This window comes from Dasypus novemcinctus, chromosome 3, assembly GCF_030445035.2.
Source record: "Dasypus novemcinctus isolate mDasNov1 chromosome 3, mDasNov1.1.hap2, whole genome shotgun sequence".
Classification (NCBI taxonomy): domain Eukaryota; kingdom Metazoa; phylum Chordata; class Mammalia; order Cingulata; family Dasypodidae; genus Dasypus; species Dasypus novemcinctus.
The window spans coordinates 111,309,097-111,335,723 of record NC_080675.1 but is presented as its reverse complement, the minus strand read 5'-3'; the positions used below and the strand labels follow the sequence as shown (position 1 = coordinate 111,335,723).

The 26,627-nt window shown below is 39.7% G+C and overlaps 1 protein-coding gene across 2 annotated transcripts in view; it reads right to left on the bottom strand.

The window, feature by feature from the left end:
• The window catches only part of BUB1B (BUB1 mitotic checkpoint serine/threonine kinase B), a 65,055-nt gene that overhangs the window by 17,687 nt on the left and 20,741 nt on the right, over positions 1-26,627 (bottom strand). The window contains exons 6-9 of one of the 2 annotated variants that reach the window (XM_058293907.1): positions 16,101-16,273; positions 14,880-15,094; positions 14,638-14,729; positions 4,334-4,560 (exon numbers count right to left, since the gene is read on the bottom strand). In XM_058293907.1, coding sequence (XP_058149890.1) covers positions 4,334-4,560; positions 14,638-14,729; positions 14,880-15,094; positions 16,101-16,273 — 707 coding nt within the window. The remainder of the gene's footprint in view (positions 1-4,333; positions 4,561-14,637; positions 14,730-14,879; positions 15,095-16,100; positions 16,274-26,627) is intronic. The other variant, XM_058293908.1, reaches the window with a different exon arrangement.

Here is a 26,627-nt window from a genome sequence, read left to right as displayed (position 1 = left end):
GCAGGTAACAAAATACGAGCTTTCAGGTGAAATGTTGTGAGAATCTATGATTTGCAAGCAATACTTAATCCAATAAGATTACCTAGAGAAAGCTGCAGAAAGAGAATATAATTGGAATATTTGAGGACTCTGTCCTGGATGAGAAGAACAGCAGTAAAAACAAAAATTGAGAGGGAATACACACCAAGGAGGAAGCCAAGCTCTTCGTAAAGAGAGGCATAAACTGTGTAAAAACTAAGATCAGGACTGAGAAATGGCCACTGGATTTGGCAAAATAAGTTTCTGGTAACCATTACTAGAGGTGTTTCACTGGACTAGAAAGAATGGTTGCAGAAATAATGGACAGTGAAGAAGATAAAACTGATTACATCTTAAGAAATTTTGCTATGAAAAGGAGAAAAATGGAGTAATGGCTGGAAAAAAATATGGGGATAATGGAGTACTTCTTTTTTTTTTTCAAGGATGAGAGGTATTAGAATATATTTGTTTGATGGTGAGAATGGTTTAGTAGAAAGGGGAAAATGGTAAGAGGAGGAAGAATGAAAACTTTAAGAGCAAATCCTTGAGAAGGTGAGAGGGGTAGACTTTAAAACCCAAAAGGACGGAAGCAGACTTGGCCCAGTAGATAGGGCATCCATCTACCACATGGGAGGTCTGTGGTTCAAATCCCGGGCCTCCTTGACCTGTGTGGAGTTGGCCCATGCACAGTGCTGATGTGCACAGGGAGTGCCCTGCTACGCGGGGGGGTGGGGGGGTAGGGGTGTGTGTGGGGGTGCCCCCAGTGTAGGGGAGCCCCATGCACAAGGAGTGCGCCCCGTACGGAGAGCCGCCCAGCGCGAAAGAAAGTGCGGCCTGCCCAGGAACGGTGCCGCACACACGGAGAACTGACAGCAAGATGACGCAATAAAAAGAAACACAGATGCCCGTGCTGCTGACAACAACAGAAGCAGACACAGAAGAACACACAGCGAATGGACACAGAGAACAGACAACTGGGGCAGGGCAGGGGGGAGGGGGGGCGGAAGGGGAGAGAAATAAATAAAAATAAATCTTAAAAAAACAAACAAACTCAAATGGACTTTGATAAGACCAGAGAAAATTTAACCATTTTAACAAAAAGGAAGTCTGACAGAGTGTATGGGTACAGCTGCATATAAGATGGTCGATTTGGTGGAGATAAAATGGAATTACCATTAGATTGTTTCTATTTTCTTAATGAAGTATGAAGCAAGGTTATCAACTGAGGAGGGGTAGGGAATATAAAATATTTGAAAAGATGAGAGAACATGAAATTAGTTGTTTGTTACAGAGAAATTAACCTGCTAGGGAATTGCAGTACGACTGCTAGGCACTGGTGAATGCCCTTTTGAGATTTGTGGCCATGAATTTAACGTGAGATCAAAATACAATATTTGGTGCAGGTTTGGAGTAAGCAGGGTTGAGGTTGTATTCAGTGAATATAGCAAGAAAGACAGAGGAAAAAAGTGATTAAGTGCATTTACAGTAATTGTAATGGCAGAATGGCAGGTCATAAGGATGGCAAGGAAAAGTAAAACAAATAAAAAACAAACAAAAAACCACAATGTGATAGGGATGGATTGGAGATCTCAAAGAAGCCGAAGAATTCCAGGAAAGAAGTCCTAAAACAAGTAAGCTAGAAGAAAAGGATCTTTGAAATTGAAATTTCTGCAGTGAAACAGTTATTGGGTGACAAGATCAACAATGAAACCATGGGAGGAGTAACCAGTAGGATTGAAGAAGAGATCACTGTGTGGTAGTCAAGGAATTGAGAAGTTATGGTAATGGACAGAGTAGTGATGGAAATAAAACACTGAACCAGGTGCTTAATGAATGAATAATAGAGTGACTGGATAGTCTCAAGTGAGAATACTAAGGAGGGTCAGGAGGAAGAAAAAAATTGGAGGGCCTGAATCTCAAAGAACCTAGAGTTTTTGAAGGAAGAGGGAAAAAATAGTTCAGAGGTAGCAATGAGAAGAAAGCAATATCATTCAGGACAACTCCAAGTCCTGAAAATGCCCCCATATCACACCTCTTCTTCCCTCTCCCTGCCTTCTTGCAGGGACAGATGGAGGACATTATATATTCTGCCATAACCCACTGAATGGACTGGGGGAGAGTGCAAGCTACAATGTAAACCATAATCCAGGGAAGTGGACTTGGCCTGGTGGATGAGGCATCCATCTACCACATGGGAGGTCCGCAGTTTGAGCCCTGGGCCTTCTTGACCCGTATGGGGCTGGCCCGCAGGGAGTGCCGTGCCACGCAGGGGTGTCCCCCACGTGGGGGAGCCCCATGTGCAAGGAGTGCACACCGTGGGGAGAGCCGCCCAGTGCGAAGGAGGGTGCGGCCTCCCCAGGAGTGGCGCTGCACACACAGAGAGCTGACGCAGCAAGGTGACGCAGCAGAGAGAGACACAGATTCCCATGCCGCTGACAACAACAGAAGCGGACAAAAGAAGAATTCGCAGCAAATGGACACAGGGAGCAGACAACTGGGGCGGGGGAGGAAATCTAAAAAAAGATTGAAAAACAAAACAAAACCATAATCCATGAGGTATAGCAGTGCTCCAAAATGTATTCATCAAATGCAATGACAATGCCACACCGATGAAAAAGGCTGTTGAAGTAGGAGGAGGGGAGGGAGTGGGGAGTGGGATATATGGGAACTGCTTATATTTTTTAATGTAACATTTTTTGTGATCTATGTATCTTTAAAAAAAAAAGACAATAAAAAATTTAGATTTTCCAAAAAAAGAAAAAAGAAACACAACTACCTTGTCCCTAGGGTCTGCCTGAGGCTTCCCTTGCTTTTCCCATCCCTCCCAAGAGTAGTAATCAACAATAGTCTTTGAAGACAGTTTTCAATAGTAGCAAGAACCTACCTTATTACAGGCATAAGGATGTATAAGGATACAAACTATATATACAGGCGGGAAATTATAGGTTCATGAACTAGATTGAGAGGCCAGTTTAGGATATGAGCATTAAAAAAATCCTGAGGTCAATATCTCTTTTACCTACTCAAATCCAATGTAATTTCCAAAGAGATCCTTATTTGGCCACCTAAGAATAAAATGTACCTTCATCTTACTTTTACATCCCTTCGGTGTAAGCTAGGATTTCCCTTAAGGAAACTTTCGGCAATTTTTATCTAGGTACGGAATTCCTTTTTTAACCCATATTTGACTATAGTTGCAGCTTATATCATTGTAAGGGTGGTGAATTTTTTAAAGCCTTACTCAACTTGCTTCTTCCTTTCCAATAATCCCTTTCTTCTACCTAGACACATGGGGTTCCATATTTCAATATATTATTTGAGTTCAGAGCACTTTTGTCAGTCTTGGTAGGTACTTGTTTACCATTACCAGTTGAGGTAACAAATGGAGGCAATCTCAGCTTACTAAAAGTGTGTTTTACAAAGGTTTGCTTTTAACTTGTCACTTGGAACTCAGAAATGATTTTTCCTCAGAAATAAATTATAAGTGATGATATGTTTCTCAGCTAGACCAACAAAGATCTCAACTTTTAAGACAGCTGAACTATCATAGCAGGTTATTTTGCATACTCAAGTTGAAAGGAACATTTCCTCCTTTTCTGGTATAGTTCCTACTCAAAATGCCTAAATGGGTAAAATTTCTTTCTGCCCCTCCCATACCTACTTTTCTATACTCTCCAATATTCTTGCCCGCCTTCTTACCTTTTGCCCCCAATAATACTCCAAGCTCCAGAATCATTCTCCCCAAGTTCCAAGATTCTCTATTTATGGTAAAACTTACCTTAATTTAGTAAGAAGATGATGTCTTTAACAAACAATATAAACAATTATCACCTAAGTGACTGAAGTTGAGATGTGATCAAGAATGCTAACCTAAATGAGCCCTTGGAGAAATCTCAGGCAGAGAATCAAAGGCATAGTGAAATATTTCAGGCAACATTAGGGAAAGTATCGCATGTACATATGTGCACATCATAGCCCTCTGCCCTTTGAACTGGGAAATATAAATTGTTCCTACGGTTTATACCTTCTTCTCCTTTACGCCTTTTTAAAATTTATTTTAAATTAGGGAAGTTGTAGGTCTTTATTTCTGAACACAGACTGTTTTTCTCCCCAGGGGTTTTCAAGGAAAGCAGCAATGGGAGTTCAGTTAAAATACAGATAGAAATAGTACAACCACAGCAGCATCACAAAGGTACAAACAATTGAGCAATGTTCCTGAGACTTAATATATCAACTCAGTCTTCCTACAATTAATTATTATTATTTTTTACAATTAATTTATTTTCATACACTTGAACTAGGTCAATATACACACCTTCCCTTTGCTCTTTTAATTTCTTCCGAAAAACTTCAGCCCGGATTTCTTCAAAGGAGAACTCTCCTACTCCTGCATAAATCTTCTCTTTACAATACATCATTTTTTCTTTCTTCTCTTGAGACTCTTGATGATGGCTTTGAACCCTTTGAAGGGGATCTCCTTCCTTTCCAGGCTTTCTGGTGCTTAGAATGTGGTTTATACTGGGTTCAATTTTACATGGTGTCCTAAAAGAAGCAAAATATTGCTCACTATAAAGGTCAAAATGAGTTATTTCTTACATGTTTTGACAAAACACAAGGACACTATCAGTGGCGCAATACTAAAGAGTGATGGAGTTCAAAAAAGAAAAGAGGCTAAAAATAATTTATAAAAAATCATCTACAATTATGTTGAAGAAGAAATTTAGCCAGATAAGTTAGAGTCCACCAGAAGCTTATACTCCTTATAGATGAAAATAAATCTTAATATTGCATTTTAATCTTAATACTCTATAAAACACAGTGTATGAAAGGTACTCAGTCTAAGTAATATAGTCTAATAGCCCATTTCCTACTGTAAACACCCAAAAGAATTAGGAAATATATTAGGTTGGTGCAAAAATAATTGTGGTTTTGCACTGTTGAAATTTGCCATCTGATATTGGTATACATTCTTAAATAAATGTGGTTATGTTATACATCAGTTTAATGTGCATTTCTTGTTTTATGTTTTTTTGCTAATGACTTACTTGATGTTTATTTTATATTTATTTCAGACTATTGAAATTATGTTAGACAAAAAGCAAATGCAAGCAATTTTCTTATTTGAGTTCAAAATGGGTAAAAGCAATGGTGACAACTTGCAACATCTACAAAGCATTTGGTCCAGGAAACGCTAACAAATGTACAGTGCAGTGGTGGTTCAAGACGTTTTGCAAAGGAGATGAGAACTACTTGAAGATAAGGAGCATAGTGGCTGGCCATTGGAAGTTGACAATGACCAATTGAGAGCAATCATCGAAGCTGATCCTTTTAAACTACATGAGAAGTTACCAAAGAACTTAGTTGATTATTCTACAGTTGTTCAGCATTTGAGGCAAATTGGAAAGGTGAAAAAGCTCGATAAGTGGGTACCTCGTGAGCTGACTGAAAATCCAAAAAATCGTCATTTTGAAGAGTTGTCTTCTCTTATTTTATGCAACAACAATGAACAATTTCTCGATCAGATTTTGATATGCAATGAAAAGTAGATTTTATACAGCAATTGATGATGACCAGCTCAGTGGCTGCGCTGAGAAGCTCCAAAGCACTTCCCAAAGTCAAACTCACACCAAAGAAAGGTCATGGTCACTGTTTGGTGGTCTGCTGCTGGTCTGATCCACAACAGCTTTCTGAATCCCAGCGAAACCATTATATCTGAGAAGTATGCTCAGCAAATCGATGAGATGCACCAAAAACTGCAATGCCCACAGCTCACATTGGTCAGAGCAGATATCTCAACTGTGGCTGTGGATGGGAATCTTATGTGCCTTTTTTATGACTAAAGATACCTGGTCCTCATCCCAGATTCACTGAATCAGAACCTTTAATAATAGGGTCCAAGTGTCTAATATTTTAAAAGTGTCCTGAATTTCTTCAATTTGTTAAAGGGTATCTACAAAAACCACAGGTAACACCATACTCAATGGTAAAAGACTAAAAGCCTTGCCTCTAAGATCAAGAAGAAGACAAGGATGTCTGCTCTTCCCATTTCTATTCAACATTATACTGGAAGTTCTGTCAGAGCAATTAGGCAAGAAAAAGAAATAAAAGCCATCCATATTGGAAAGGAATAAGCGAAACTACACGTATTTTCAAATGACATATTACATTTAGTAAATCCTAAAGATGTGTTAAAAATCTATCAGAACTAATAAATGAGTTGACCAAAACGGTCACAGGATATAAGATCACTACACAAAAACAATTGTATTTCTATATACTTAACAATAAACAATCTGCAAATAAAACTAGAAAACAATTCATTTATAATAGCATCAAAAAGAATAAGATACTTAGGAATAAACTTAACAGGAGAAGTGTAAAATTTATATTGAGAACTACAAAATATTATTGAGAGACACTGAAGAAGAATTAAACAAATGGAAAAGCATCCAATGTTCGTGGATGAGAAGATATTATTATGATGGTAATACCCCTTAAATTGGTCTAGAGATTCAATACAATCCATGTCAAATTCCCACCTGGCTTTTTTTTTTTTTTTTAACAGAAATTGACAGGCTGATCCTAAAAGTCATATGCATTTTTTGTATAACATTTATGTAATGTAAAACTTCTTTAAAAATCGAAAACAAAAACAATCCATTAAAAAAAAAGTCATATGGAAATGCAAGGGAGGCCTAGAATGATCGAAACAATCTTGAAAAAGAACCAATTTGGAGGACTCACATATCCTTATTTCAAAAGTTACTACAGGGAAATGGACATGGTTCAAGTGATTGGGCTCCCGTCTACCATATGGGAGGTCCTAGGTTCAGCTCCCAGGGCCTCTGGTAAAAGTGAGCTGGACCGCATGGAGAGCAGGCCTGCAGAGAGAGCCGACGCAACAAAGGAGACACAGAGGAGGGATAATGGGAGATGGAGTAAACCAGGGAGCTGAGGTGGCTCAAGCGATTGAGTGCCTCTCTCCCAAACCAAAGGTCCTGGTGCCTCCTAAAGAGGAGACGAGAAGAGAAGACAAGCAGACACAGAGAGCACACAGTGAATGAACACAGAGAGCAGAAAGTGAGAGCAAAAATACAATGGGGGGAGGGGGGAATAAATAAATACAATGAGGGTGAGGGGGAATAAATTTAAAAAAATCTTTTTCAAAAAAGTTACTTTGAAGCTATAGTAATCAAAACTGTGATACTGGTATAAGGATAGACAGATAGATCAATGGAAGAGAATTAAAAGCCTATTAATAAACCCCACACATTTATGGTCAATTGATTTTCAACAAATGTGCCAAGACAATTCAATGGGGGAAAGAATAGATTTTTCAACAAATGGTGCTGGGAAACCTGGATATCTACAAAGAAAAGAATGAAGTTGGACCCCTATCACACATCACATATAAAAAGAAACTCAAAGATCTAAGCATAAGAGCTAAAACTGTAACTTCGAAGAAAACGTAAGAGTAAATCTTCATGACCTGGGAAGCGGACATGGCTTAACCGATAGAGCGCCCGCCTACCATATGGAGGGTCCAGGGTTCGATCCCCAGGGCCTCCTGACCCGTGTGGTAAGCTGGACCACTCACAGTGCTGTCGTGCACAAGGAGTGCCATGCCACACAGGGGCACCCCCTTGTAGGGGTGCCCCACACGCAAGGTGTGCGCCCTGCAAGGAGAGCCACTCCACATGAAAAAAGGGCAGTCCGCTGAGGAGTGGCACTGCACACACGGAGAGCTGATGCAGCAAGGTGATGCCAAATAATGCAAGCAGACACAGAAGAACATGCAGTGAATGGACACAGAGAGCAGACAACGGGGGGGGGGGGGGGGGAAGGGGAGAGAAATAAATAAATCTTGAAAAAAAACTTCATGACCTTGGGTCAGGCAAAGTCTTAGTTATAAAACCCAAAGCACAAGGGACATCTGTGCCTCAAAGGACCATCATCAAGAAAGAGAAATGACAACTCACTAAATGGGAGAAAATATTTACAAACCATGTATCTGTTATGGAACTAAAACAACCCAAATGAAAAGTAGGCAAAGGATTAAAATAGACATCTCCAAAAATATACAAATGGCCAATAAGCTCATGAAAAGATGTTCAACATTATTAGTTATTAGAGAAATGCAAATCAAAACCACAATGAAATACTACTTCATACCTACTCGGTGAATATAATAAAAAAGACATAAAAATAAGTGTTAACAGGGAAGCAGCTTTGGCTCAATCATTTGGGCTCCCATCTACCATATGGGAGACCCTGGGTTTGCGTCCTGGGTTTGTGTCCTCCTTGCGAAGGCAAGCTGGCCCGCGTGCCACAGAGGGCTGACGGCCCGCACACCACGGAGAGCTGGCGCAGCAAGATGACACAACAAACTGAGACAAGCGAGCACAGAAGAGCGCACAGCGAATGGATGCAGAGAGCACAGAGCAAGGAAGCCGCAAGGGGGTGGGGAATTAAAAAAAAAAGTGTTAACAAGGATGTGGAGAAACTGGAAATATCATACATTATGGGTGCAGATGTAAAATGGTGCCGCCTCTTTGGAAAACAGTTTGTCAGTTCCTCAAAATGTTAAATGATGAGTTACCATATGACCCAGCAATTCTCCTGGACATATGCCCAAGAAAAATGAAAATATAAGTCCATGCAAAAACCTGTACACTAATATTCAAAGAGGCACTATTCATAATAGCCAAATGTCCATTAACTAATATAGGATAATAAAATGTGGCATAGTCATACAGTGTAACGGTATCTGACAGAAAGGAATGAAGGAGTGTTTGTTAAACAAAAGAAAAAACTACACTCACAGAATTGTTTTGAGGATTGAAGATGATGATGTATACATAGAATTTACATTGCTTGGCACATATTAAGTCCCAAGTATTCAATAAATGGTACATGCTGTATTACTGTTATTATTATAATTATCATCATAGTCAGACTAGACCAGAAAACTGGTTATAATCACAGTTCTGTGCCAATTAGGCAAATGACTTTGGGCAAGTCACTTAACCTTTCAGTACTTCAGCCTCCTGATTTATATAATGATGTTCAAATTCCCCTCCGGGACAAGTAGGATCTGTGCACAAACCAAAATGACTGGGGAGAGGGGACAGGGGCATTGGGAGGAAGTGGAGTGGTTAAAAGGCTGCTCTACTTCAGTGCTTCCCAGACACAGGGATTTCATAAGTTATCGGGATAGAGGGGCTTTTTGAGAAAAGAATGAAGTACTGATACATGCTACAACACGGATAAACCTTGGAAACATTATGTTAAGTGAAAGCCGATTAAAAAAAATTTCTATTTATATTAAATGTCCAGAATAGGTGAATTCACAGAGACAGAAAAATAGATGAACAGTTGTCTAGTGCTAGGGTGGTAGTGGTAGAGAATGGGGTATGACTGTTAATGGGTACAGGCTTCTCTTAGGGGTGATAAAAGAATTCTAAAACTGATTGTTGTGATAATTATATGATTCTAGGAATATACTTAAAACCACTGAATTGCACACTTTAAATGGGTGAATTGTATGTAGGTAAATTATATCTCAATAAAACAATTTTTTAAAAAAGCTTCCCAGGTCATTCTAAATGCAGAACTAGAGTTAAAAAACCATGGGTATACAGGAATAGGGATATAGTGGAAATGAGAAAGAAAAAAAAAGAGGTCATTAAAATGATGAAATGAAGTAATTAAATCTTCACAGATGTTCTATTCATTATTTTTGAGGTCATACCTTACAGTTTTGGTTTTCAGTGTTATTTATATAACATGGACTATTCATAAGATTAAAAGAAGGGAAGTGAATTTAACGCAAGTGGTTGAGTGCCTGCTTCCCATGTACAAGGTCCCAGGTTTCATACCCAGTAACTTCTAAAAACATAACAAACAAAAACTACTCTCAATGGGAAGGAGATGTAGCTCAGTGGTTGAGCAACTGCTTCCCATATATAAGATTCTGGGTTCAATTCCAGGCACCTCCTAAAAAGAAAAAAAAAAGATGAAAAGAAAAAATACTAAACTAAATATTAAAACCAACTTAGAGTTTGAAGGAACAGGAAATCACACTAGGAACTTTCAGTATGAAAGAGAACATATTACAAAAGATACATAGCTCAAAAGAAATTGCAGTCAAAAAACTTTGGTTCTAGATCTGGATCTGATACCTAGCTGTAACTGAGAAATAGGTTATATAATTTTCTTGTATGCAAATCTGTTTTATCTACCTCAAAAATTGCACAATACATTAAAAAAAAGTCTTCGTGTTTGATAACTTCTTACATAAATGCTTTCTGTGTTTTCTCAACTGAAACAATGCAAAATCAATTGACATTGTATGAATTTTAAAGCTAGCTAGAATGCTTCTTAGATAAAATGGAATTTGAATTTAGTTTGGAACAAATTAGGTCCATTTTTTTTTCAATTTATACTTAAAAATTTAGGGGGTATAATGTCCAAAAAGAGGCAGTTTACTAAATGCAATGTGGTTCACCAAGTGCAATGAATGTCTCATGATGATGGAGGAGGTTGTTGTTATGGGGCAGAAGTGGGGAGAAGGGGGTGGGAGGGATATATGGGGACCTCATATTTTTTGAATGTAACATTAAAAAAAAAAAGAAAAAAAATGCAATGTGGTATCTTGGATTGGTTTCAGGAACAGAAAAAAAGTAGAAAAACTAGTGAGATCCAAATAGTCTAGTTAATATTAATAGTATTGTACCAAAATTAATTTTTAGTTTTGACAAATGTATCATGATTATATAGATATTAACATTAGGAGAAACTGGATGTAGAATATATAGGAACTCTCTGTATTATCTTTTCAGCTTTTCTATAAGTTTAAAATTATTTCAAAATAAGAAGTTTATTAAAATAAAAAAGTCATCTTAAAATTGGGAGAATCAATTTAAAATTAAGGAAAATAAAACAGATATACTTCTTGGGATCCAAATAATTCATATATTTAAATGAGCTCTACATACAATATATTTCCAGAAGTACTTAATTTTGTAAGTCCATCCATCCAACCATTCAATAAACATTTATTTAATGACTAGTCTATGCCAGGTACTGGAGTTGGAGTTGGGAGAGACAGTCCCTGACCAAAAGGAGGCCACACTCCAGTGGGTAGAAAGAAACAAAAGAAACAAGAAAAGCTATGATAGGAGGTAAAAATAGTGATCCAGAGCACATAAAAAGTAGAGCAGGGGGAAGCAGTTTTGGCTCAACTGATAGAGTGTCCGCCTACCATATGGAGGGTCCAAGGTTCAATACCCAGGGCCTCCTGACCTGTGTGGTGAGCTGGCCCACATGCAGTGCTGATATGTGCAAGGAATGCTGTGCCACACAGGGGTGTCTCCCGCATAGGGAAGCCCCACACGCAAGGAGTGCGCCCCACAAGGAGAGCTGTCCTGTGTGAAAAAAGTGCAGCCTGCCTGGTAGTGGTGCCACACACATGGAGATCTGATGCAGCATGATGATGCAACAACAACAAAAAGCGACAGTTTCCTGGTGCCACATGACAAGAATGCAAGTGGACACAGAAGAACACACAGCAAATGGACACAGAGAGCAGACAACAGTGGGGGAGGGGAGAGAAATAAATAAAATAAATCTTAAAAAAAAAAAAAACCAGTATAGCAGGGAGCAGATGTAGTTCAAGTGTTTGAGCATCTGCTTCCCATGTATGAGGTCTTGGGTTCAATCCCTAGGATCTCCTAAAAACAAACAAACAAATAACAACAACAAAAAACAACTTTCATTGGGGAGTGGAGGTAGCTCAGTGGTTGAGCACCTGCTTTCCATGTATGAGGCACTGCGTTCACATTCTAGTACCTCGTTAAAAAAAATTTATAGCTAAGGCAGATTGGGAAGGGGGTGATATGGAAGGGTGGTGGAAGTGCTTCAAAAAAGGTTTCCTGTAGAGTACATCTGAGCAGAGTCCTAAAAGAGGAATAAGAATTAGTCAGGTAGAAGAAGAGGGAAAAGGGTAGCCACAAGGCTATTTCAGACAAGTTAGACTTGTTCAGACAAGTTAGACTTGCAAACAATTGAATGTGACTACAAGTGGGGGAAGAAAAATGACCCCACATGTTGGCAGAGCCAAATCCTGAAGGGTCTTGTAACTACTGTTAAGGAGTCTGGATTTTATCCTAAAGGCTATGGGGAGCTAGCAAGGAATTTTGATCAGGGAAATGACATGAACAGATTGGCATTTTAGAACTGTAACAGCTTGGGGAATGTATGGGGAGGGATAAGACTGGACACAGGAAAATTAGCTGGGTTGCAGTAATCTTAGCAAAGAATGATGGGGACACAGAAGTTATATAGACGATTTTTAAATTTGGCTGTACAAGAATTTAAAAATATAATAGTTAATCACTATGCGATGTCAAAAGATAAGTGATTTTAACTAATTTTCTTACTCTATGAAAAGCTCCTACATATCACTAAGAAAACACAACCTAAAGAAAAATGCTACAAGGAGGTCAAATAAGACACTCACAGAGAGTTTAAGTTCAACATGTTCTAAACCATATTTATTTTGACATAATTCACATTGTGATTTGAATCTATGAAGTAATTTGAAACATTAGAAAAATTAAAATCCAAAAATGTGTGCCTATCAATTACGTCTGATAAATTTTTTTAATGTCCGCCCCCCCAACCTTTGTGGCTTTTTGTGTGCTGTCTGCTTTGTGTCCATTCGCTATAAATTCTTCTGTGTCTGTATTCATTTATTTTTATTTCCCCTCCCCCCTTGTGGCTTGCTTGCTGTCTACTCTCTGTGTCCATTCACTGTGGGCTCTTCTGTGTTCTCGTTTGTCTCCCTTCTTTTTGTTGCATCACCTTGCTGAGTCAGCTCTCCATGGCATCTGTGGGCTAGGCGGCGCTCCACAGTGTGCCGGTGAGCCTGCCTTCACAAGGAGGCCTCAGGATGAGAACCAAGGGCCTCCCATATGGTAGATGGGAGCCCATCTGATTAAGCCACAATGCTTCCGTGATCATTCTTTTTTTGAAAGATTTATTTATTTATTTACTCCCCCCACCCATTGTCTGCTCTCAGTGTTCATTCACTGTATGATATTCTATGTCTGCTTATCTTATCTTTAGGTGGCACCAGGAACTGATCCTGGGGACTTCTAGAATGGGAGAGAGATGCTCAATCTATTGCACCATCTCAGCTCCCTGGTCTACAGTGTCTCTTATTGTCTTTCCTCTGTGTCTCTTTTTGTTGTGTCGTCTTGCTGTGCCGGCTCTCTGCATGGGCCAGCTCTCCTGGCACAGGCCAGCACTCTGCATGGGCCAGCTTACCGCACAGGCCAGCTTGCCTTCACCAGGAGGCCCTGGGAATTGAACCCTGGGCCTCCCATATGGTAGATGGGAGCCCAATTGCTTGAGCCACATCTGCTTCCCCTGATAATTCTTTGTAAAGGCCATGTGATTTTCTTAAAAAAAAAAAAAAAAAAAAAAAAAGCTTCCCTTTTATTGAACTCTTATTAGAATTTTTGCTCAAAAATCTTATTTTTGTACTTCCATACACCTAGCATATAGTGGCATTGTAGATTAGTTACAAAGAAACTGCACTGAGACACAGAATTCAATCTAATACTAGAACTCAGCAATTTTATGTATTAGACTAAATCTAGATGGGTGCCTGATTATCTAACCACCACTTACCGTACTTTTTCTTACAAATAGAAATGCTAATGATTAGGAAGAAGAGGAAAAAGATATTCAAAAGGAAAGAGCAGGGAAGTGGATTTCGCTCAACTGATAAGAGAGTCTGCCTACCATATAGGAGGTCCAAGGTTCAAACCCAGGGCCTTCTGACCCATGGGGTGAGCTGGCCCACGTGCAGTGCTGATGCGCGCAAGGAGTGCCGTGCCACATAGGGGTGATCCCTGCATAGGGGAGCCCCACGTGCAAGGAGTGAGCCCCGCAAGGAGAGCCGCCCCATGTGAAAAGGTGCAGCCTGCCCAGGAGTGGTGCCGCATACACGGATAGCTGACGCAGCAAGGTGACGCAACAACAACAAAAAGAGACATGGATTCCTGGTGCCGCTGACAAGAATGCAAGCAGACACAGAAGAATACAGAGTGAATGGACACAGAGAACAGACAATGGGGGGGAGGGGAGTGAAATAAATAAAAAATAAATCTTTAAAAATAAAGGAAAGAACAGGATGAGAAGGAAAATAATGACAATTTCTAATTACTGTCAAGAACAAAGGCAGAACATCTTATTTAAATCACAGTCTTTATCTTTGACTAAAGTACTATAGGTATAAACCTAATTAATAAGTTTATTCCTTAATAAGAATATTACCAAATGGTCTTTTATTCCTAATTAAGCAAAGGAATATAGACATGAAAGAAACATGAGAGGAGCAGATGTAGCTCAGTGGTTGAGCACCTGCTTCCCATGTATGAATGAGGTCATGGGTTCAATCCCTAGGACCTCCTAAAACAAACAAAAAGAAACAGGAAACTCTTGTTACTTTCATCCACATAAAAAAAGAAAATATACCGTTGGAGACTAGGATAGATGCTTACGCTCACTCTTAGTAATTCCTACTTTAAAATATCTGGAATTCAAACTTACATAACTGGTTGCGGCACAGTCTCTTCCACATATGGAGTAAAACTGGGAAGCATAGGAGGTACAGCTGTCACAGGAGCTGTATTACCACGAGGCTGCCATAAAGAAGAAAACTGAAATCACTATGGTTTTACGTTCTGACCTATGCAGACTATGACTAAATATTCAAGAGGAATTGAGAGATGCTAAAAATACTCTCCTAAATCTGACTTTTTGGCATGCTGGCAAGACCTAGGAGTCCTTACCCTGTACTCCAAGGGCCTGCCTGTGTTCCAAGGGCCTGCTTTCAGCTCGTTCTCTTTGGCCCTGGGCACAGGGGGTGCTATCCAGGGCTGGACTGCAGGCTTAGACAATTCTGCTCTAGAAGCCTCATCAGCGTTTTCATCAAAAATAGCAATTCTAGAATTACTTAGCATCTGTTGAGGAACTGGATTTTGGAGTCCTCTGTTCTGGCTTGGAGCTAGGAGAAAAATATTAAAACTTTATATAAAAACTTTAATTATCAACTGAGATGCCAGATAAGGTATACCTATTCTTCCCCAAATCAAGGAGATCACTTCTACCATAGAATCAAATGGAGATTTAAAAAATAATAATTAAAATAAATCTTCATAGAGCAATTAATAACCTTCTTATCCATTCTGTATTTTTTCTTACACTATCCCTCTCCCTCCAATCTTTTATTCATAGATTTTCAAAAAGAAACTCTAAATCCTTTCTAACACTGTCCAGTTTTGACTAACCTAACCTCATTCTTCAGTTTTAAATTTTCTTTCACTGAAAACGAAAGCAGCTGAAGTCTAGAGACCACAAGTCAATCCATTTATTAGGGGTGTTTTTTGTTGTGGGGCAGGTTATTACTCACATCAAGCATCATCATGATCTGGATAAAGTATCCTTTAGGATTATATGTCCCCTTTGCCTCAGTTCTAGAATCTCCAAGCAACATTCTAATAAATTTAGTTCCCAGATAAACTGATATCAAGAAAAGACAAAAAGCATTCTGATTTACAGGTCTAATTGCTATAAATTTAGTCAATAAAAGGTTACGGTTCTTTGAGTATACCAAGAGTAATTTCTGGCCTGAAAAGGCTGAAGACAAGATCCTTCATCATGTTACTACTATTCTTTAAGGCTTTGCTAGGTCTAAGCCTTCCTCTTAACAATGCCAACTATTTTACTGCATTTTCTTCTTTTAACTAACAACCCTGAAACTCAGAAAAATCTTGATGCCTCCTAACTATTAGGCTTTTTCTTAAGACAAAACTGCTGACACCTTTTGGTTTTACTGCACACTGTAATCCCTACCACCCCAGCTATCCTTAGACTTCTTTTGTTTGCTACCCAGTACTCAGAAAACTAGGGCAATGTTCACACGTATATTTATGCATTATCTCTTTACATAATTTGTCTACCACCTGAGCCACAGAATATTAATACTCTACAATAACATTTAACAAAATTACCCTTGAGAGCACGTCCTATGCGGCTGATTGGAGCTCTTGCTGTCTTTTTCCCTTTGCTTTTTAGATCAGCCAGTGTGCTTCGCTGTGGTTCAAAATATCCAAACATTTCCTCTTCCTCCTCCTCTTTCTCAAGTGCCAACAGAGTTTGTCGAGATACTCGAGCTTGGAATTGTCTAGAAAGAATGGACAACTAACTTTTGGTGACATAACCACTACTCACCAGATTTAAAATTTCTAGTTTGTTAATATAAATGGCAGAATAGTGACACAAGGGGAAGAAGTATAGAAATATCTCTAAGAAAGTGTTTATTCTCTCAGAAATAAAGAGGAGCACTTTGGGATCAGAGAAGGTTTTAGCTAGAATATTTAGTTCCCCCTTTAAATGTTCAAGTTTGACTGAATAACAAATTAAAAATACTCTGAAGAGCCAATCATCAAATTTATATGGAAGGTTAAGGGGTCCCAAATAGCTAAAGCTATCTTGAAAAAGAAGAATCAAGGTGGAGGACTCATATCCTGATCTTAAAACTTATCACAAAGCCACAGTAATTAAAACAGCAAAGTACCAGCACAAGGACAGACATATAAGACCAATGTAATATAATTGAGAGCTCAGAAATAAACACTCACATGTATGGCCCACTGATTTTTGACAAGGGGCAAAGATCACTAAAACGGGAAAGAAAAGTCTCTTCAACAAATGGTACTGGGAAACCTGAACCTCCATTTGCAGGAAAAAAGGAGGACGACCCCTACCTCACACCATATACAAAAATCAACTTGAAATGGACCAAAGACCTAAATATAAGAGCTAGAACTATCAAACTCCTAGAAAAAATGTAGGGAAGCATCTTCAGGACCTTGTACTACACAATTGTTTCTTAGTCTTTACACCCAAAACACAAGCAACAAAAGAAAAAAGAGATAAATGGGACTTCTTCAAAATAAAAAACTTTTATTCCTCAAAGGAATTTATCATGAAAGTAAAAAGACAGCCTACACAATGGGAGAATATATTTGGAAACCACATATCTGATAAAGGATTACAACCTAGTACATATAAAGAAATCCCTCAATTTAAAAGCAAAAAGAGGGAAGTGGATTGGCTCAAGTGACTGAGCTCCTGCCTACCACATGAGAGGTCCCTGGTTTGGTTCCCGGTGCCTTCTAAAGAAGATAGCAAGTTGGCATGACAGGCAGGCATGTGGCAAGCTGACACAAGAGACACAAGAAGAAAAACATAATTAGAGACACAACAAAGGAGGGAATGGAGGTTCCTGGTGTTCCTAAAGAACATGAGCAAGACAGCAAGCTGACACACTAGGCAGGCACAGCAAGCTGATGGAACAAGAGATACAAGAAGAAACACAATGAGAGAACAATAAAGCAGGGAACGGAGGTGGCTCAAGCAATTAGGCACCTTCCTCCTTAATCGGAGGTCCTGGGTTCGGTGCCTGTTGCCTTCTAAAGAAACAAGGAAGATGTGCAAACAATGAGGGGGTGGGGAGAAATAAAGTAAATCTTAAAAAAAAAAAGACATAGACCCAATTTAAAAATGGGCAAAAGACTTGAACAGACACCTCTCCAAAGAAGATACACAAATGGTCAGAAAGCACATAAAAAGATGCTCAACATCATTAGCTATGAGAGAAATGTAAATTCAGACCACATTGAGATACCATTTCACACCATTTAGAATGACTGCTAATAAAAAAATGAATAATAAGTGTTGGCGAGGATACAGAGAAATAGGAACACTCATTCATTGCTGGTAGCAATGTAAAATGGTGTAGCCACTGTGAAAGACAGTTTGGTAGTTCCTCAGAAAGCTAAGTATAGAACTACCAGATGATTTTACAATCCCACTACTAGGTATATACCCAAAAGAATTGAAAGCAGGGATTCAAACAGATATTTGCACACTGATGTTCATAGCAGCATTGTTCATAATTGTCAAAAGATGGCAGCAACCTGAGTGTCATCAACCAATGAATGGATAGATAAAAGGTGGTATATATACAAAATAGAATATTATTCAGCTGTAAAAAGGACTAAAGTTCTGATATGTGTGACAACACGGATGAACCTTGAAGAAATCATATTGCGTGAAATAAGCCAGACACAAAAGGACAAATACTGAATGACCTCACTAATGTGAAACAATTAGAATAAGCAAACTCATAGAGTCAGAGTATATAATATAGGTTATGAGGGGAGAGGGTAAGGACAGGGAATGGAAAGTTAAGGCTTAATTTGTACAGGGTTCCTATTTGGAATGATGGAAATGTTTTGATAATGGATGGTGGCAAGGCCAGCACAACACTGTGAATGCAGTTAGGAGCAATGAAATATATACGTGAATATAAATACAAGGGAAAATGTTAGACTGTATATATGGTAACAGAATTAAAAAAAAAAAAATCCATGGAACTACACTATACAATGAACCCTAAGTTAAATCATTGACTTTAGTTAAGAACACAGTTATAAAAATGTGCTATCATCAATTGTAACAAATGTTCCACACCAATGCAGGTTTTGGTGGTGGGATGGTATATGGGAATCCTGTATTTTATGCATGATTATTCTGTAAATCCATCATTTTCTCTAGTAAAGGAAAAAAAAACACTCTGAGGATCACTATTAGGGTGACTAAGGACTGAGATTTAAAAATTTCTTGAGGACAGAGATGTCCTTCATCAACTTTTTTTTTTCCATTTATTTGGTTCTTTGTTTTTTCTGTCTTTTTTAAAAAAAGATACAAAGATCACAAAAAATGTTACATTAAAAAATATAAAAGGTTCTCATATACCCCACCCCCACCTCCACCCCCCCACTCCTCCCACATCAACAACCTGTTTCATCACTGTGGCACATTCATTGCATTTGGTGAATACATTTTGGAGCAGTGCTGCAGCACCTGGATTATAGTTTACATTATAGTTAACACTCTCTCCCAGTCCATTCAGTGGGTTATGGCAGGATATATAATGTCCAGCATCTGTCCCTGCAATATCATTTAGGACAACACCAAGTCCCGAAAATGCCCCCACATCACATCTCTACTTCCCTCTCCCTGCCCTCAGCAACTACCATGGCCACTGTCTCCACATCAATGATACAATTTCTTCAATTGCGAGAGTCACAATAGTTGTATAGTAGAATACCAGTAAGTCCACTTACTTGTCTTTACCATTTCTGCCTTTTATCCAAGGTCTTTTTCTAGTTGTATCACCAGCTAGTGATTGGTAGTAATCCCTCAGCACCAGGGAGGCTCATTCCCGGGTCTTATGCTGTGGGGAAGGTAGTACATTTACATGCTGAGTTTGGCTTAGAGAATGGCCGCATTTGAGCAACATGGAGGCTCTCAGGAGGTAACTCTTAGGCACCCTGCAGCTCTAGGTCTCGTTGAAATTTCAGGCACACAGGCTCATAAGCATAGTTATCAGTATCAAGGGCCCACCACTGGACCATCCTTCCTTGGTCTTCGTCCTTGTACTTGGGGGATTGTTGCTGTTCCATTGGGGAATCTGACAGAGCTCTCCTGGCTAGGAACTCTACAATCCCTCAGTTGTCGTTTGTAACTCTAACTACTATGAAAATAACTAACGAATATCTGAACATTTTTATATACCCTATATACATTCCCTGGAGAACTCCCTCCCAACCATGTGTCCCCCATCAATAACACCCCACGCCAGCATTCCTCCCCTGCCAAGGTTGAACCACTCTGTGGTCCAAAACTTCTTCAAAAATGAAACCTAATATTTGCCAAATTCAATTAGTAGGAAAATGAAATAGTAATGATAGGTTTAAAGATTAGAAATAGAATACATACTAATTTAGAGAAAATAAAATGGGGTATTAAAAATGAAAAATATAAATTACTTTGTTTTTGACATTTTGCCTTTCATCACTGTAAAAGGTGTTGCCCTGTATGTACAGTGGCAAGGCAATTTCTTTCATTCCTCCCTCAAGGTCTACATTCTTTTTTTTTTTAATTTTTAATTTTGTCTTCAAAAAAGTTTTAGATCACAGTAAAGTCACATATACAATACATTTTTTATTATAAAATGTTGAAAATTTGCAGACTAGTTGAACAGTACAATGAGCACCTATTTATCCTTCACTTAGATTTGTCAATTGTTAATATCCTGCCATGTCTATTTTATCTCTGTATCTCTCTCTCTTCACACACACAATGCACTGTCTTTTGCTGATCCATATGAAATGAGGTTGCACACAATGTGAGATTTTACTTTAGCAAAGCTGGCAGAAGTAAGGAAGACTGAAATACTCCATACCATGCTGTTGCTACACTTTTAAGTATTATCAGAAGCATAAAAATATGGAATACATTGCAGATGCTGACCAAGATGGAGTAGCCCTACTACAGCCTCTCCTTTACTGAATAGAATTTAAATTCTGGGACAAAATACAAAAAGAAGCGACTGAGGACACTACTGGAAAGTAAACAAAAGCAGGTAAATTGTGGAGAGGAGTCAAAACTTGAAGAGGCAACCCACACAGGGTTGAATTTCCTGTTTTTTGTTTTTCTTTTTCTTTTCCTTTTTTCTCTCATAGCGTTGCACTGTTGCAATAGTGGTGTGGGAAACTAAAACGCCTAGAAAAAAACACCATCCTTTCTGGCCAAAGGACTGCGAAAAGGGACTCTGAGGGCAAGAGTGTAGGATGAATATTGGATAGGAATGAACCGAAGAAGGGAATCTTCTAATTCTGTGTATGAATTGGCACAATTCCTAGGCTCACTCATAAGCTGTGCATGTACAGGAAACACCCAAAGCAGCATATAACACACTTTGAGAACTGAACTATGAAATCAACCACTGCCCATGCCCCAGGTTATCTCCTGAACAGCATGGGAAAGGCCTTGAACACTAAATTGACATTAGAACCACACCTATATAAGGTGAGGCAGAACTTGTGATATGAAGGTTGGTTGCCTACTAGTATAAAAACATCAATATTCTCCTGAGTCTCATAACATAATATACAAAATGTTCAGGACACAATCCAAAATTACATAACATCCAAAGAACCTGGAAAGTATGACCAATTCTCAAAAGAAAAGACAACAGATGCCAACTCCAAGATGACCCAGATGCTGGGATTTTTAAACAAGAGATCTTAAAGCAATTACTATTACTACATTCTACGAGGTAAAGGTAAAGACATTTGAAATGAATGGAAAGATAGAAGTTCTCAGCAGAGAAACAGAAAGCATTAAAAAAAAAAAAGAAAATTGATATCAGAAAAATAAAATCGATGAAATAAAAAACTAACTGGATAGAAATGACAGAGATAAGAATGTGTGACCCTTCAGACTAATTAATAAAAATTGGCATACCTGGACAGATGAAAAAAAATCTTGGAAAAGGAGAACAATGTTGGAGGATTCATATTTCCCAATTGGAAAACATAACTAAAAGCTATAGTAATCAAGAGTGTTGTGCTCAAAATGGATCAAGCACATATATACAAGAGAAAAAAACAAAACTTGTGGAAGAAAACAGGGAAAAATCTCCAGGAACTTGTGTTAGGGAATGGATTCTTAGAATTTATACCAAAATCACAAACTAAAGAAAAAATAGATAAATGGGACTTACCAAAATTAAAAGCTTTTATGCAAAGGACATTATCAAGAACATAAAAATGGGGAGCACATGTGGCTCAAAGAGTTGAGCACCTGCTTCCCACACAGGAAGGTCCTGGGTTTGGTTCCTGATGCTGTCTAAAAACATAAAAGCAAACAAGCAAACAAACAAAAAAAACCAACCCAGGTCCTGGGTTCAATGCCTGGACCTGGAACCTCAGGAAAAACAAAACAAAACAAAACACAAAAGGCAACCTACAGAAGGGAAGAAAATATCTAGAAAACATATTTGATAAGGCTTTTTTTTTTAACTGGATACTATAAATTTTGGGGGGATCATAAAATGTTACACAATATATTTGGTTCATAATAACACATTCATACAGTATTGGTCCTTTTGTGTCTGGCTTGCTTTGCTCAACATCATGTTCTCCAGGTTCATCCATGTTGTCAAATGTTTTACAACTTCATTTGATAAGGCTTTAATATACAGGTTATATAAAGAATTCCTAAAACTGAACAACAAAAAAGACAAACCCAATTAAAAAATGGACCAAGGACTTCAAAAGACACTTCTCCAAAGAAGATACAGAAATAGCCAAAAAGCACATGAAAAGATGCTCAACATCATTAGCCATTAGGGAAATGCAAATCAAAACCACAAACAGGACATTCACCGTTGAACAAGATAGTGGGGTAAGATGCTCCAGGGTGCCATTCCTCCATAGACTCTTTGAATACTAGCAAAAACTGGCAAAGCCATCTTCCACAAAACTCCAGAAAACAGTTAATTGGTTGCAGTATCTGGAGGAATGACAAATCAAGAAAAGGCGGCCTTAAAAACAATAGGAGGGAAGCGGATGTGGCTCAAGTGATAAGGCCTCCACCTACCATATGGGAGGACACAGGTTCAATCTCTAGGCTTCCTGGTGAAAAAGGAGAGAAAGGGTGCCTGTGCAGTGAGCCAGGTGGCCACATGGTGAGCCAGTGGCCGCCAAGTGAGTCATGTAGCAAGATGATGATGCAACAAAAGAGAGATAAAGGGGAGAGTCAAGGTGAAATGCAGCAGAGACCAGGAACTGAGGTGGCACAATTGACAGGGAACCTCTCTCCACATCAGAGGTCCCCAGGATCGAATCCCAGTGAATCTTAGGGGAGAAAGACGAGACAAGAAGACAAAAAGAGAAACAGATACAGAAGATCACACAGCGAATGGACACAGACAGCAAAAACAGCAGGGTGGGGAAAGGGGAAGAAAAAGATTATTATGACATATAAATTATTTAAAAAAAACAACAACCAATATGAGAAGTGTGGTGCCCTTGCTGGCCCACCCCCGCCACTTTAGAGCACATGTGGAGCCAGTCTGTGCTCCTAATGTGAGTCTGTAGTCCTCCCATAATGGGTTCTGTTCGAGAGGGTACACAGGAACCATTAGGCACATCCTGGGGTGCTGTATGCCTGTGCAAATCTACTGAAAGACCAAACCAGGAAACTTACCTCAAACTAGAACTTGCCCTGTAAGCAGAACAGCTAAAGTAGTATAATAAGCAATTCAGTCACAGTGGCCTAGGGAAAACTATTAACTGTTTTAAGTTATATACTAAAGCAACCAGGAGGAGGAGGAAGTCTATTTCAAAGGGAGATGGAATAGGCATTCTGAATCTTATAAACAGGGGAATTTCTAAGGTCCCAAGGGGGCTCAAGACCAGAAGAACAAAGACTGAAAAAAGAGAAAGAGGACCCTGCACTTCTTAATAGGAGGATTAAACTCTGAAGAAGAGCCCCAGCCAACACAGAAGCAATGTGCAAAGATTATGAATGGTGGTTTTTACATTTGTTCGGTTGTTTTTATTAGCTCCTGGCACTCAAAGGATTAAAGTCCTATCATTAGTCATAAAAACTTAAGGAATTTAAGGACTAAATCCCAGAGTTAAAATGTGCATGCAACAAAAGATTACAAGACAAATAAACAGGAAATGGTGGCCCATACAAAGGAGTAAGATAAAAATCCAGAAACCATCAAATGAATAAAACAGACCTTGGACACAGGACAAAGATGAAAAAATAAAAAACAAAAACAAAAACAAAACCTTCATTATGCTCAAGAAGATTAAGGAAAACATTAAGAAATATATCAGGAAAATAATGAATGAATATAAGAATCTCAATAAAGAAAGACATAAAAAAAGGGAAAGCCAACAATAATTGAAATGAAAAATTTCTGAGAGTTTCAATAGTAGATTGTATCTGGCAGAAGAATCAGTGAACCCAAAGACAAGACAAGACAAAGACAAGAAATAATTTAGGCTGAGAAGAAATAAAGAAGTAAAGAGAACAAAACCTAAGGGATCTGTGGGACACCATCAAGTGTACCAAAATATGCATTATGAAAGTTCCAGAAGGAGAAGGAAGAAAGGTGCAGAAAGAATATTAAAAAAAATAATGGCAGAAAACTTCCTGAATTTAATGAAAGACATGAATATGCATATTTCAGATGCCCAGTGAATCCCCAAAGAGGATAACCTTTAAAAGAACCACACCCAGACACAGGGTAGTCAAACTGTTAGATGCCAAAGACAAAGAAGAAAGTTTTGGGAAACGGACTTGGCCCAGTGGTTAGGGCGTCCGTCTACCACATGGGAGGTCCGCGGTTCAAACATCGGGCCTCCTTGACCCGTATGGAGCTGGCCCATGCGCAGTGCTGATGCACGCAAGGAGTGCCGTCCCACGCAGAGGTGTCCCCCGCGTAGGGGAGCCCCACGTGCAAGGAGTGCACCCGGTAAGGAGAGCCGCCCAGCGTGAAAGAAAGTTGCAGCCTGCCCAGGAATGGCGCCGCCCACACTTCCCGTGCCGCTGACGACAACAGAAGCGGACAAAAGAAACAAGACGCAGCAAATAGACAGAGAGAACAGACAACCGGGGGAGGGGGGGGGGATTAAATAAAATAAATAGATAAATAAAAATAAAATAAAAAATTAAAAAAAAAATAATAAAGTTTTGTAGGTTGCAAGAGAAAAGCAAGGTATTATATACAAGGGAGTCCCAATAAGATTAAATGCCAATTTCTCATCAGAACCTATGGAGGCAAGAAGGTAGTAGGATGAAGTAGTTAAGGTTTTAAAAGAAAACATTCACCAAACAAGAGTTTATATATGGCAAGACTATCTTCCGAAAATGAGAGATGCACCCACCTCCTGCTACAGGGAATTAAGTAAATACCCAGAGCTACCTGGAGCTAGCTGAAGCACCTATTTGGGGCTCCAGGAGGCCAGAAGAGCATCCTGCAACATCCTTGAAGGAATGGAAGGAGGAGATTGCCCATCTGCAGAGAAGGTTCATTAAGTAGAGCACTCCACTCCATGGAGTCTGGTGCCCAACCTTCACTGGAGACACAAGCCGCCTTGGGAGCTGTTCTGCAGCTGAAACTGAAAGCTCCACTTCCCAAAAATGTGTGAAGAAGAGACGGTTAGGCACCAACCTCAGCTGCTGATGAGTAAATTCCGCAGGCTAAAGTATAATCCTGAGAACAGCTAAAGTTTGAGCCTGTCCAAGTCAGAAAGAGGCCTGTAGCCTGGCATGAGGGGAATTGGGGCGGACAGAAAAACACAGTACTGGTGGGGATCAGTTTTTTTTCCATCCAGATAAGATTGCAGTTCTAGCCTAGGCCCCAGTGCCACTTCCAGCAGGGAGGAAGCTGCAAGGACCTGTACCAGTCTCTCCAGAAAATCAGCTGGGTAAGATGTAACCCTGGGAACAGTTGGGGTATGAATCTGCCCAAATTGGAAAGAGGCTGGTGGCCGCCATTTTGACTCTGCCCCCAGCCTGAGGGGAAGACTGGCTGACCAAAAATCACAGTGACAGTAGGAACCAGATTCTTTCACCCAGATCAGCCTGCAGCCCTAGGATAGGCTTCAGCCCCACCTCTGGCAAGGAACAGGCTGGCGGGCCTGAACGAACCTATCCAGGTAACTGCAGGTACCCTTGGCTGGCACTGACTGAAAATAGGAAGTCTACCGGGGCAACTGCAGTCATCTTGGACCCACATTGCATAGATTGCTGCCCACACCTGCAGCTCTATCCCTACGCCAGGCAGGGGAGAAAAAGGCATGAAGCTTCATCAGTCTCTCTGGGCAACACAGTCCAGGCCTGCATGACTTGGATTATTCCACAAAGCTGTAACTCTGTCTCTACCCCTGACAAAGGAGAGAGTTGAGAGATGCTTCATTGGTCCCTGGGGCAATGAGGGCAGCTTGAGTCTCCACCGCTTATAGCACCAGTTACAACTTTGGCTCTTACTGCACAACCAGCAAGGGAGAAAGGGCAGGAAGCCCTAAACTAAAGAGAAAAACTGCACCCAGAAAAAATACTCTAGTAATCCAGATGCCAAGACACCAACAAAAATTACAATCTACACCAAGAAACAGGAGGCTTTAGCCCAGTTAAAGGAACAAGACAAACCTCCGGATTACATAAAGGAGTTGAGACAACTAATCATAGTTGTTCAAACAAATCTCCTTAATAAATTCAGTGAGATGGCTAAAGAGATTAAGGATATTAAGAAGACACTGGATGAGCACAACAAAGAATTTGAGGGAAACAGACTTTGGCCCAGTGGTTAGGGCGTCCGTCTACCATATGGGAGGTCCGCGGTTCAAACCCCGGGCCTCCTTGACCCGTGTGGAGCTGGCCATGCGCAGCGCTGATGCGCGCAAGGAGTGCCGTGCCACGCAAGGGTGTCCCCCGCGTAGGGGAGCCCCACGCGCAAGGAGTGCGCCCGTGAGGAAAGCCGCCCAGCGTGAAAAGAAAGAGCAGCCTGCCCAGGAATGGCGCCGCCCACACTTCCCGTGCCGCTGACGACAACAGAAGCGGACAAAGAGACAAGACGCAGCAAACAGACACCAAGAACAGAC